The following is a 13011-nucleotide window of genomic DNA, read 5'->3' on the forward strand; positions in this document are numbered from 1 at the left end:
CAGCTCTGTGTCTGTGTGTTTTGGTAGTTATATTATGCCAGCAATTGCAATAAAAATATGAGAGACTGTTTGTTTTTGGCTTCATCTGTGTCCCTATATGTTTTGAAGCATCCAGGGCATTGTGTTTTGCCTCTTACATAAAATACAGTGGAATCTCCACAATCCAGACAGCTTGAAGGACACCCACACTATATGGATCTGCAGTAAGGAAAACCATTTCTGGCTGAACATACTGAAATAAGCCAGATCCTGAATTTTAAGCAATATTTATCCAATATAATATTCAGGAAAGGAGAAGGAATTCTGTTCCTTGTTCTGACAGTTCCTGGCATCCCAAATATCCCTTTAGTACCTCAATTTATGACAGTTGGGGCTGCCTTAAATTTATCCAACAGTTCATTGAAATCAATTAAATCCCAATGATTTTAAGGCAAACTGTTGCATATTTTTATACATAAGGTAGTTAGAAATAGGCTGTGGCTCCCAACCTATACTTATTAATGTCTAATAACCATTTTTAGTCTCTTTCTCCTCAACTTGGCAAATGTATTAATTAAAAACTGCTGCTTAAATTACAATTTGTGTGGAAACACTATCATCGGTTTGTATGCCTGGTAGGTTTTTGAATATCATCAGTAACTTTATTGTCAAATACCTTTTTTGATTTCTGTCTATTAGAAGAACAACAATCTGTTTCCTTGAGCGAGTTGTTAATTGCAATGTTCCCTAATGAGGCCTCATTGGTCTGCTTATTCATTGTAGCCTTCCATAGTGAGAGGAAGGAAAAAACCTGGAAGCACTTGTAGTTTTAAATAAATGAATTGCAGTGCACATTATGGACAACTCCTTTGATAAAATATGCTTCAAAAATGTCCTCCCGTCTTTGGATTAGTTACATCCTGAATGGTAAACCACCTGGGCATGCTTTCTCTGATTAGTTTAGAAGGATGTTTTTACAAAAATTCCTTAAGTAACTGTTAAAAGTTGGAACCCAGGACCACAAAGAATGGAAAGTCAGTAAAACATTGTTTCAGCCATTATACCCAAGCACCAGGACACAATGTTGTCTTTATTGCACCCTCTTGTGTGTCTGCATTAGAAGACAGTTATCCTTAATTGTCTGTTTCCTGGCTTTTACTACTGAATTAGTCTTGAAAGAATGTTAATTGTTGCTAACATATTTGTATCTGCATACTTGGTGTTTTTGTGTGTTTTACTGTGTGCAGTTGCATGCATTAATTTTCTTCCCTTGCTTCCTCATTGTGAAAGAAATGCAGAGGAGCCTAGCTAAATTTTATTTTTGTTTTAACTTATGCCCCATGTACAGATGCAAAACCGGATGGCAATATTTCTCTGTAACCTGAAGCCGGTGAAAATGAGAGGAGTTTTGTCCCAAGCCATGCTGATGTGTGCTAGCACGCCAGAGAAGGTGGAGATTCTAATCCCTCCTAGTGGGGTTGTTCCTGGAGACAGAATTACATTTGAAGGTTTTCCTGGTAAGCAAAAGGAGATTGGGATATCAGAAGAAATTGCTGAGGAAATATATATCAACATGTACAGAAATGACATTACCCAGTAGTTTTATTAATAACTCTAATGAATGAAATAATTCTTCCCTGTGAGTGTAGCCCAGTGCATGCAAAATTTGCTGAAAATAATTTCGCTTTTTCTCTGCACCCACCTACACCCCACATGAAGGAACTTTGGAATGCATTTGTGAATCATGTGTGATGTTGTTGGTACTTGCGAAGAGGAGAAGGAGTACAGTATGTCACTGTCAACTTGCAGAGACTGGTAGAGGAACTTGTCAAACAGTGTCTGACAAATGGATGGGTTTGCACAAAATAAACATTATTTATTTATTTATTTATAAAGGGATAAAGCTGTCCTGCATTAGAAGGAACTAGACACTTCCAGGCTTGGGAATGCTTGAGATTTGCCTGGGAAGTTAGTGCTTTAATGAAGTACAAAATTTTCATATTGAAAAAGCATGAAACTGCAGCACCGATTAGGAAGTATAAATGATGGTGTAGTAGAGAGTGTACCAGTTGTACATTTTTAATTGTAGGGAAAGAACTGGTGCATAGGAAAGAAAATGAAATGGTTCTGATAAAATGGTCTTGGCTTGGATAAAATGGTTTTTACAGTTAAGAATAGAAAGTTGTATCCAACTCTATTATTGTTATTTTTTAGAAGACATCCGAAGGCAGTCCTGTTTAGTGAAGTTTTTAATGTTTGATGTTTTATCGTGTTTTTAATAATTCTGTTGGGAGCTGCCCAGAGTGGCTGGGGAAAACCAGCCAGATGGACGGGGTATTAACAACAACAACAACAACAACAACAACAACATTTATTATTATTATTATTATTATTATTATTATTATTTATTTCATGTGAGTGGACTTTCTCTTACTCCTGTACCACTTAACCCCCTGTTTGCTCTGGAGAATCCCACAACTTTCTTATTTTTATTTTGGAGGGGGGCGCAGAGGGAAAAGAGGAAGGGGAAATGCTGTTGCTAGGGCATAAATTTGTTCCACTTGTGCAAGAGCAGGGTTTAGTGGAACCCAGGGCTAGCTTTTCTTGGATTTCTAGTGACTTTACAACATGATCCATTGGTTGTAGATTTGTAACTCGTGAGTTTTTAGCCCATGTCTAAATGCTGGTCCTGTGCCTGCCTGATGCTCTTTGGAAGTGAATTCTGCAGGACAGCTGCCACCCCACTAAAAAGGCTCTTCCCTTAGTAGACATAAGACAAACTTCCAGAGCTTACAACATTACCAAAAATGTAGTTCCTGAGGACCTAAGAGGCTTGGCAAGGGCATATGATAAGGAGTTCCTGCAGGTAACCAGGCGCCAAGTTATTTAGAGTTTATATGCCAAAAGCAAGACATAGGTGTCATGCAGTGTTGGTACAGCATTCTGCACCACTTGCAATTTCTTGACACAACCTTAAGAGAAGCAACACATAGATTGCATTGCCATAATCTTAACCTAGGAGCTATTTTATTTTCTAGGAAAGGCAATATATATATATATATATATTGTCATCAAGATTTGGAGAAAAGAGAGAACGACACAGACTGTATATCACCCAAGAGCAATCAAATTGGCTGTTTCCCATTGATCTGGCAATATAATATGATAGGCTTAATACCACAAACATAAAATCAAAGAAGGCATTGCCCAACGGACTCTGCAGTCAATAACAAACCAGCTTTTCAGTTGAAGACGAAATTGCTTTGCCGTGTGAGCCAAAAACACATCTTGTCAAACGTTCTGTATCCCTGTAGTTAATGGCCACAAGCCTCTGGAAAGCTCCCAGCAGAATTGGCTTAATGGATATGATGTCCGCTGTTTGTCCACATTAAAGGATGATTAGATTAGATTTGCACTGCTTCTAAATGTAGAGATTGCATGTGTGGCTCTGCTCTGACATTTATTGAACTGATGAGAGCATATGCCTTTAAATGTTGTCAAATGGCTTAAAATGCAGGTTCATGGTTGCAATAAATATTTTTTTATTAGCAAGGGTTATAGTGGCTTCTAGGACAGTTAAAAACCACACTAAAAGTACTGTTTATGCATAATTGCAAAGTGTGCACTATGCCCATTTAGCTATCAGAATTGAAAAGAGTGATAGATTATACCAAATTACATCACCGTTTTTAAAATAAAAATGTCTGGGGGAAGAAAAACTGCTGTTAATGTTTCTTTTCCCTAGGGCCTATTATGCCTAAATGTCAACCAAACAAATGTTTTCATTCCCAGAGGTTAAATTCTACAGACACTGTTTTTTGTTTGCTTGCATGAAATTAGATTTATGTGTGGAAATCACATGATTATAACCCACCATATTATAGTTTCTTGGGCATTCCTCCTTTCAAGTTTGGGGGGGGGGGAGAGAGAGTGTGTGTGTTTACCAAACATGTAAACTATATTTGATTGAGGAATTGTTCTTTTACAAGTCCTTTTAAAGTTCCCAATATGATGTTTAATATGATGTTTAAACGAAACAGGGGTGTGATCCATAAATATATGCCTTTTTAAAGTTTCAGTGGAAATTTTTTTCTACTTTGACCTGCATATCAAACTATAGCATAAACCAGACATCCCCAACCTTTGGCACTCCAGATGTTTTGGGCTACAATTCCCATCATCCCTGACCACTGGTCCTGTTAGCTACAACTCATGAGAGTTGTAGGCCAAAACATCTGGCGGGCCGCAGGTTGGGGAAGCCTGGCATAAACCATAGTAGTACTTCTGAAAAAGTATCATTGCATGCATTCTTGTTAATCCTAACATTTCCTTCTCTCACACTTGCCTAACTGCTTATAAATGATTCTGTTAAAAGCTTACTGCTCATCTATTTCCTTTTAGAACTTTCTATTAGGAAAGCAAAGGAATTTTCAATTGCCATCAGCCCCCCCCCCAGTAAAAAACAAAACAAAAAACATGCCCCTGCAAGTGTTATAAATCATTGTTAAAAGTGAGTTTTATTTCAATGTGCTTTTGTCCTATTAAAAATAACCCCATTACACTTTGAGAAAAGCATTTGAAGCTCCAGTTGTTGTTTCCTTTTGGGGATGCTTAGGGTCCAGTTGTAATTGGATATGGCTTTATTGTGGGTTGTAGTTTTATTTTTAACTGGGTTTTATTGTTGCATCTTATTGATTTATAGTCTGCTTTTGACAAAGTACTTCACCAAAGACCTCTGTGTAAACCTTGCAGTCATGCAAGAAGAGGAGAGGTCCTCTTTTGGGTCAGGAATTGGTCAAGTTGCAGGAAGCAGGGAGTAGGAATAAAGGAACAGTTCTCCGAATGGAGAGATATAAAAAGTGGAGCCCCCCAAGGAATGGTATTGGGACCTGTGCTTTTTAGCTTTTTCATAAAAGATCTAGAATTGGGGGTGAGCCAGTGATGAGACAATGGCCCCCCACTTATGCAAGGGTTTGGTTCCGGGGGCCTGTTTGCTGTCAGAGACCTTGCACTGCCTTCCCAAAGCCCAGTAAGCGAGGAAAAAACTCACTGGAAACATGGGTGGGGAAATGATAAATAAATGGAGAGCTGAGAGTGGTGGGTTTCCCTGGCTCTCCATTTATTTATTCCCCCTCACCACCAATATAAGGTAAAGCGAACTATTATGTCTATGAGCTTAAAGCTGAAATAAAGTGATTTGGATTTGGAAAGCGAACACAAGTTGCAGGCTTACTGTACTAAATTGTTCAGGGTCATTAAAATGAAGAGATTCTGAAGAGCTCCAGAAGGACCTCTCCAAACCGAGTGGATGGGCAATAAAATGGCAAATTAAGTGAAGTGAAGCAAGTGTCAAGTGATGCATGTTGAGGCAAAAACATCTTAGTTTTACATATATTCTCACGGGGTGTGAACAAACCCAGGAACCTTGAGGTCACAGTAGACAGCTGGATGGAGATATTGACCTAGTGTGCGGCAGCTTTGAAAAAGGCAAATTCCCTGCTTCGGGTCTTTAAGAGAAGAATTGAATATGCCTCTGGATACCAGTTGCTGGAAATTGCAGGCGGGCAGAGTGCTCAGGTCCTGCTTAGCGGGCTTCCCAACCAAGATAACAGGATGCCGGACTAGATGGGTCCGATTCAGCAGTCCCGTCTTACTTTCTCAAGGAAATGAGAGTTGGAGTAAACTCCCCCCCCCCAATATAAATTGATTATGAAAGAGTCTCATCTTTCCCCACCCCAATCTGTATTACATACATGATTCAAAGGTTGCACTGAGGAACTAGCCAGTGTTGCATGAGAGAAAACTTTGTGAACTTTACCACCGCTTCCTTTCTGATAGGAAACCAGAGATAACTCAGGAGTTTTAATAGTTCCAAGTGAAGGATTTATAACCCATTTTAAGTAAGTTCAGTCTTCTGAGGCTATATATCTTAGCTGCAGAATAAAACAGTGCTCCCTAAAGCACCAAAGGGAAAGAACTGGCTCACAAATCTGGTAGCTGCGAAATGAAGGCAGTATATTCTCTGAGAATATGCTGTACCGAACAGTGCAAGAGTCTCATTCTGACACCACAGCCCAATTTTATTTTGTATTAGTTCTCCTGATACCGTGGTATAGGGTAAATAAATATATGAATGGGGAGAGCGTCTCTATAGGAAGATGACTAATTTGCAAAAAAGAAAGAAAGAAAGAAATGAAAAAGAAAAAAGGCAAAGGTGGTGGAGAAAAGATGAATGATGATAGAACTGTTAGAGCTGCCTCACTTTTTAAATTGAACCAACCAGCTTAAAGAGAGTGCCCCAACTTTATTTCTTTGTTTATTTAGTAGATTTATATTGTGTTTTTTGCTTGAAGCCCACAGAGCAACTCACATCATGAATATAATGCAAGGCATACGTTAAAAGCCAGATATTTAAAATAAAGCAAGACCAACCCAGCTGGAGCAGGTGTCTGATGTTGTCTTTGCCTGCTTCCACCTCTCACCTTCTTTCCCACTTAGCAATTGGTCTTCGTTATCTTGAAGAGGGAAAGGGGACATCACTGCAAAAGCAACTTTGATGTCCAAAGCAAGGAAGTGCAATTTAGATTTTTGAACTGCACATTGGATTGCTTTCTCTTTTTAACCGTTGGTGTATTCCATGGCTCCTCGCTGGCAATTGGAACATACTTTTATTTACATAATAACCCACGGCATCTGGAAAGTTTGAGTAAGGACACAGCGCATGTTGTAAAATTCCTTCTGAAACCACTACCTGCCGGTTTAGCCATTAGTGGCTTGCGCTGCTGAAGCTTAAACATGATCCAAGGCCTGTGAAGCCCTGCTGTTAATTCCCAGTGAATTTGGGTCCAGCCGCTTGCTTTTACCAGAGGAGCAGAAATACTCAAGTGTAGTGCTCTGCTGTGCCGCATGGCAGCCTAGAAGAAGTTCTCCCAGGAAATTTGCCCTGGCATACTTGTGCATGTCATTTGCTTGCATTCATGCAAAGACAGGAGCTGTGTGCAGCAATCTCTGGATTTAGTTTGAGAGCTCATTGTCTCTCTTTTTAAAAAAATTATTTGGTTTTTCAAATTAACATTTTACAGAGAGATATCAAACCTAAATAATAAAAACAAGGTTCCAAGAAATCTCCTGGACTTCCATCCTCCTCTTTGTGGGTCCTATTATTAATCATTTCCTCCTGCATCATTTATGATGATCCAAATCTTTTACATCTCCATTGTGTCCAGAATTCACCCTTAAACTACAAGTGATATTCCAATCCTACTAACCTGGGTTTGAAAAGAAACGCGGGTATTATTATAATTTCCCCCCATTTCTTATTAAAATTTTGGTCTTCCTGATTTCTGATTCTTCTGGTCATTTTAGCCATTTTGGCATAGTCCATCAACTTCATCTGCCATTCTTCTCTGGTAGGAACTTTATCTTCTTTCCATCTCTGGGCCAATAACATCCGTGCAGCTGCGGCCGCATACATAAATAGTCTTTTCTGCTCCCTTGGGATTTTGGCACCTAGGAGCTCATTGTCATTTGCCCCAAGTAATCAATGTGTGGATGCCTCTTGGGGGCAGTAATGAGTCATATGAGTTTCGAATCCTGATCACATAGGGCCTCTCTGGAAAAGCACATTCAAAGATATATCTTTCTCATCTTCCTTTAACATGAACAGGATAGTTTACTCAGCAGAGCAAATTTAAAAATTCTAGTTAAATACGAACTTACTGTAGCTTTATTTAATACTCCGTTTAGACCGGGGATGGGGAATGTGTCATACACACACACACACTTCTATAACGCTTTATATTTTTAATAAAAACCTCAAAGCGGTTTTGTTGTTGTTGTTTAGTCGTTTAGTCGTGTCCGACTCTTCGTGACCCCATGGACCATAGCACGCCAGGCACTCCTGTCTTCCACTGCCTCCTGCAGTTTGGTCAAACTCATGTTCGTAGCTTCGAGAACACTGTCCAACCATCTTGTCCTCTGTCGTCCCCTTCTCCTAGTGCCCTCAATCTTTCCCAACATCAGGGTCTTTTCCAGGGAGTCTTCTCTTCTCATGAGGTGGCCAAAGTATTGGAGCCTCAGCTTCACGATCTGTCCTTCCAGTGAGCACTCAGGGCTGATTTCCTTAAGAATGGATAGGTTTGATCTTGCAGTCCATGGGACTCTCAAGAGTCTCCTCCAGCACCATAATTCAAAAGCATCAATTCTTCGGCGATCAGCCTTCTTTATGGTCCAGCTCTCACTTCCATACATCACTACTGGAAAAACCATAGCTTTAACTATACGGACCTTTGTCGGCAAGGCGATGTCTCTGCTTTTTAAGATGCTGTCTAGGTTTGTCATTGCTTTTCTCCCAAGAAGCTGGCGTCTTTTAATTTCGTGACTACTGTTACCATCTGCAGTGATCATGGAACCCAAGAAAGTAAAATCTCTCACTGCCTCCATTTCTTCCCCTTCTATTTGCCAGGAGGTGATGGGACCAGTGGCCACCATCTTGGGTTTTTTTTATGTTGAGCTTCAGACCATATTTTGCGCTCTCCTCTTTCACCCTCATTAAAAGGTTCTTTAATTCCTCCTCACTTTCTGCCATCAAGGTTGTGTCATCTGCATACCTGAGGTTGTTGATATTTCTTCCGGCAATCTTAATTCCGGCTTGGGATTCATCTAGTCCAGCCTTTCGCATGATGAATTCTGCATATAAGTTAAATAAGCAGGGAGACAATATACAACCTTGTCGTACTCCTTTCCCAATTTTGAACCAATCAGTTGTTCCATATCCAGTTCTAACTGTAGCTTCTTGTCCCACATAGAGATTTCTCAGGAGACAGATGAGGTGATCAGGCACTCCCATTTCTTTAAGAACTTGCCATAGTTTGCTGTGGTCCACACAGTCAAAGGCTTTTGCATAGTCAATGAAGCAGAAGTAGACGTTTTTCTGGAACTCTCTAGCTTTCTCCATAATCCAGCGCATGTTTGCTATTTGGTCTCTGGTTCCTCTGCCCCTTCGAAATCCAGCTTGCACTTCTGGGAGTTCTCGGTCCACATACTGCCTAAGCCTGCCTTGTAGAATTTTAAGCATAACCTTGCTAGCGTGTGAAATGAGCGCAATTGTGCGGTAGTTGGAGCATTCTTTGGCACTGCCCTTCTTTGGAATTGGGATGTAGACTGATCTTCTCCAATCCTCTGGCCATTGCTGAGTTTTCCAAACTTGCTGGCATATTGGGTGTAGCAAAGCGGTTTACAGCATATTAAAACAACAAAACAATAGCCAGGCGATGTTCCTCCAGTCTCATGAGGAGCCTCTTCAGTAGGGCTGGGTGAGTCTGGGCCTCGCCCCCTAGGCCAGGGGGAAAGGTCCTTGCAGGGAGCGGCCTTCACGCCTCACAGAGATTGCTGGACTGCAACTCCCATCATCCTTGACCATTGACCATGTTTGCTGGATCTGATGGGAGTCCCGACGACATCTGAAAAGGGGCCATGGATTCCCCATCTCTGGTTTGGACTTTTTCACTTGGAAGCATGTACACATTAACGGCTTGAAACCCAGTGAGCTCATCCACCCTGTTGCATTTCAAGTTGCACTCTTACATTGCTGCACATACCAGAGATCAGGCAGGGGTGTCTTCAACCTACGCCCATTGTCTGATTCATTTGCTTGCACAACAGCTGCCTGAAATGTACACATCTCAACTTAACTGCAGCTTCCGTTTTCAAATCGGGTAGAAACTTATTTGATGGAAAGCCCATCAAACAGGAGTATTTCTCAAGAAGCTACAGGATACCCGTGGATTGTGGCGAACGTTGTGTACTCTGCTCCAGACACTAGCAATGGGAGCCCACTGGACCCAGAATAAGCATTAATGTGTACACTACCTTAGTGTACTGTAACAATTCTGAAGAGAGACTTTTCTGGGTCTCAATATCTCTTTACTTACCTTTGGGCCTTTCACTCAAGCATTCCATGCCTGTTCTGTTCCAACTTCTGGTATGTTTTCAGTTCTTGGACGAGCCAGCGCAGCAGTACAGTATAATGCCTGTCAGTTAACTTTTCTGCAAATTTAAAGAAAGCTAACTGCTCTCCCCAAAGAGTAGGAATCATGAGTTTTCTCCCATCTTATTTTTAGCTGTCCTTCACAGTGCTTGTTTCTCTTGCAAGAAAGGGATGCAGAGGGGAGGTTTACTGTGGAACGCACAACACAGCGCTCTGGTAATGTTTAAAAGTGGTGCCTGTGCTAATCTAATACAAGCCCACCACAGATCCCAGGGGAGCTTGCCTGGGTATTCCAAAGCAAGTTTTAATAAGATCCAGAAGGTGTTTGTGTAATAAAAGCCAGATTTTAATTTATTCTTGAAAACTAAATTTGCTTTTTATAATGTTTGCATTTTAAAAGGATTGACTTCACCTATGGGGTGATATAATTTTTGTTTTGCGTTGAATCCCCCCCTCCAAAGTATCTAGCTTAATCTAAAAGTTGGGATGGGGATGGGCAATGATTTGTTTGTTTGTTTGTTTACTATGGGGCAGATTATCTTATCTATCCTCTAGGGCAGGGTCAGCTAACCTGTGGTCCTCCCGATGTTGTTTGACAACCCCCATAATCTCTGACCATTGGGCATGCTAGCTGGGGCTAATGGGTGTCAGAACCAGCAGCATCTAGAAGACCACAGGTTAGCCACCCTGTTCTGGGTGCTTTATTGCTTCTCTAAAAGGTGAACTGTTTCTCTATAAATTACTCGCTGACTATGGCTGATGCACTGAAGGTTCTCTTCGTCACAAGCCGATCTGTTTAACAGAGTTGTGGCGGGTTAATCATAATTAACTCTATGGCTCTTGCTGAGGTGGAAAGCTGATCCCCAGCCATCTGGTAGTATAATTGGGTTGCACCAAACTCCAGCAGGCTCCATGAGGAAATGCTGTGGCCATTTCTGCGCTCAGCTTCTCTGACATATACAGTAAACCTGATGTACTATTTATTAATACATTTGTGGCCAAAATTAATCAAAGGTGGATTATGGGGTAGTTGCACCTGTAAGCATCTAGTATGCTCAGGATTAAATCAGTTAGTGGTGGTTGGTTTTCTGTTCCCTTTCAATAGTTAACACAGAGTTTGAATGGAAGCAAGGAGTTTCTGTCCCCACCACACCCCTTATTGCCGCGAAGGAGTAGAATTGACAGGCGTACAGCTGTCGGTAAACGATAAGGCATTTGGATATTTCCAAGCATCCAGAAATATCATAAATTGGTCCTAATATTGTGTACCCAATGTTGCAATACAGCAGCTCCATGAGCTTTCTGAAACCAAGAATTCTTTCAGCAAGCACGCGTACCTAACGAATGTATTAATGTGGACACTAATTGCTGTATGAATCTTGCACTAGGGGAATAAGGAGTAAAGCATTACTGCTGCTCGGAATGGCCTCTCATGTTTGTGATGGGAAGCAGAACACCTAGCTCACTTAAATAGTTTTGATGATCTTACTCTTGGGCTTTGTATTATTCCACTATTGTGACTCCCTTAACCATTCACAGCAGTTTCAATAAGTAGTAGGGAGAGAGCATTAGGCTTACTTTCCCTAGCTCTAGCTTTCCACAGAATTGGTCATCCTTGTGTGCTTCCCTGTTTTGAACATGTTTGAGTGATTAAAAATAATAACAATTAGTGGAGTTAAAATATTTTGTTTGTCTTTGCATTCCAGTTCCTCTCAGAGAGCTGCTTCATATCTAATCTACTTATGGATAGCTATTGGGACAAATGTTAAGCATTGCTATAAATAACCAGAGTCTGCTTCTAACCGGAATTTGAAGTTATGGCTTTATAACTGGTTTCATATTCGGGTTAGAAGCGAACCATGGTGAGTGTTAAGTGTGGCTAATAGTAATGATGCAGGCTAACCATGGTGCATAACTAACCATGGTGCAGGGTGAAAGGAATTGGCATGTGATGGATGAGGATGGGGAGTTTGCAATTTCATGCCCACTTTCCTTAGCCTTCGGTTTAAAATAAAGGTTCTTATGACTGTGGCAGCCAAGAGATTCCGTTCTTCCTTTTAGCCCGCTAGATCTGTTACAGTTAAACCCTTTACTCGGTGAGTAAACTATTTTATAGGGATCAGAAAAAGAACTCCCCCCCAATAATAATAATAATAATGTATTTAATATGTTGATTTCTAGCAGCTCATGCCATTTCCAGTACATTTTGAAAGGAAACAGTGTTTAAAATGATTTATCCTGCTTTCATGTCTGTCTGTTTTATAGGTGACCCTGAACGAGAACTTAACCCTAAGAAGAAAATATGGGAGCAGATCCAGCCTGACCTTCATACTGATGGCCAATGTGTTGCTACATACAAAGGAGTGCCATTTGAAGTGAGGGGGAAAGGGGTCTGCAGAGCTGCCACCATGGCCAACAGTGGAATCAAATAAACATTTATCGGATCTGCAAGTGCTCCAGGCCATTTTTAATGGAAAGCAATGCAAACACAATTAAAAACAAATAATTGCCTCACCCGAAACTGTGCTCATTCATTTTTGTACACCTGTTACCAAATAATGAGTTTCCGTGGCTAGCAACTTCATATTTCTCTTTCATCGCTTCCTGCTTTCTGGAATCTGAATATAGGCATCCATTAGGTGGAGCGTAGCTCTTGCTTTCAGGGCAAATGGCTTTTAAAGGGGCAAAAGGAGGTTCAGTTTTTGTGAAGTGGGGAATAGGAACCGGGATAATGCTTATTTGGTGGAGGAAGAGTAGGACACGACTAAACGACTAATCATCATCAACAACAATTAGTAGATAAATGGTGTGTGTGTGTTTAGATGGATCTGCAAGTTGGCTTTGCCTGCTGAGGATGGTGACTGTTCCATACTATAATTACTTTATATTAAATCATATTGGAAAAACTACAGCTGTAGTTACTGATCACTTAATAATTGAAATCGCCAATTGAGCTAAGTTTGGCATACAATTTTTACCTACAAGTTCCTGCCTAAATTGAATTTGAGAAGTAGGCTAAGATGAAGACTAGATATGACCCAATT

General features: G+C 40.6%; 1 protein-coding gene across 6 annotated transcripts in view; it reads left to right on the forward strand.

The window, feature by feature from the left end:
• Positions 1 to 12488, forward strand: part of AIMP1 (aminoacyl tRNA synthetase complex interacting multifunctional protein 1) — a 37818-nt gene extending 25330 nt beyond the window's left edge. For all 6 annotated transcript variants that reach the window (XM_035112374.2, XM_060278489.1, XM_060278488.1 and 3 more), the window contains 2 exons: positions 1328 to 1496; positions 12233 to 12488. In XM_035112374.2, the coding sequence (XP_034968265.2) occupies positions 1328 to 1496; positions 12233 to 12399 (336 nt within the window). In that variant the 3' untranslated portion in view covers positions 12400 to 12488. The remainder of the gene's footprint in view (positions 1 to 1327; positions 1497 to 12232) is intronic.
• The last annotated feature ends 523 nt before the right edge of the window (positions 12489 to 13011 follow it).

The sequence above is a fragment of the Zootoca vivipara genome, chromosome 9 (genome assembly GCF_963506605.1).
Source record: "Zootoca vivipara chromosome 9, rZooViv1.1, whole genome shotgun sequence".
Classification (NCBI taxonomy): Eukaryota; Metazoa; Chordata; class Lepidosauria; order Squamata; family Lacertidae; genus Zootoca; species Zootoca vivipara.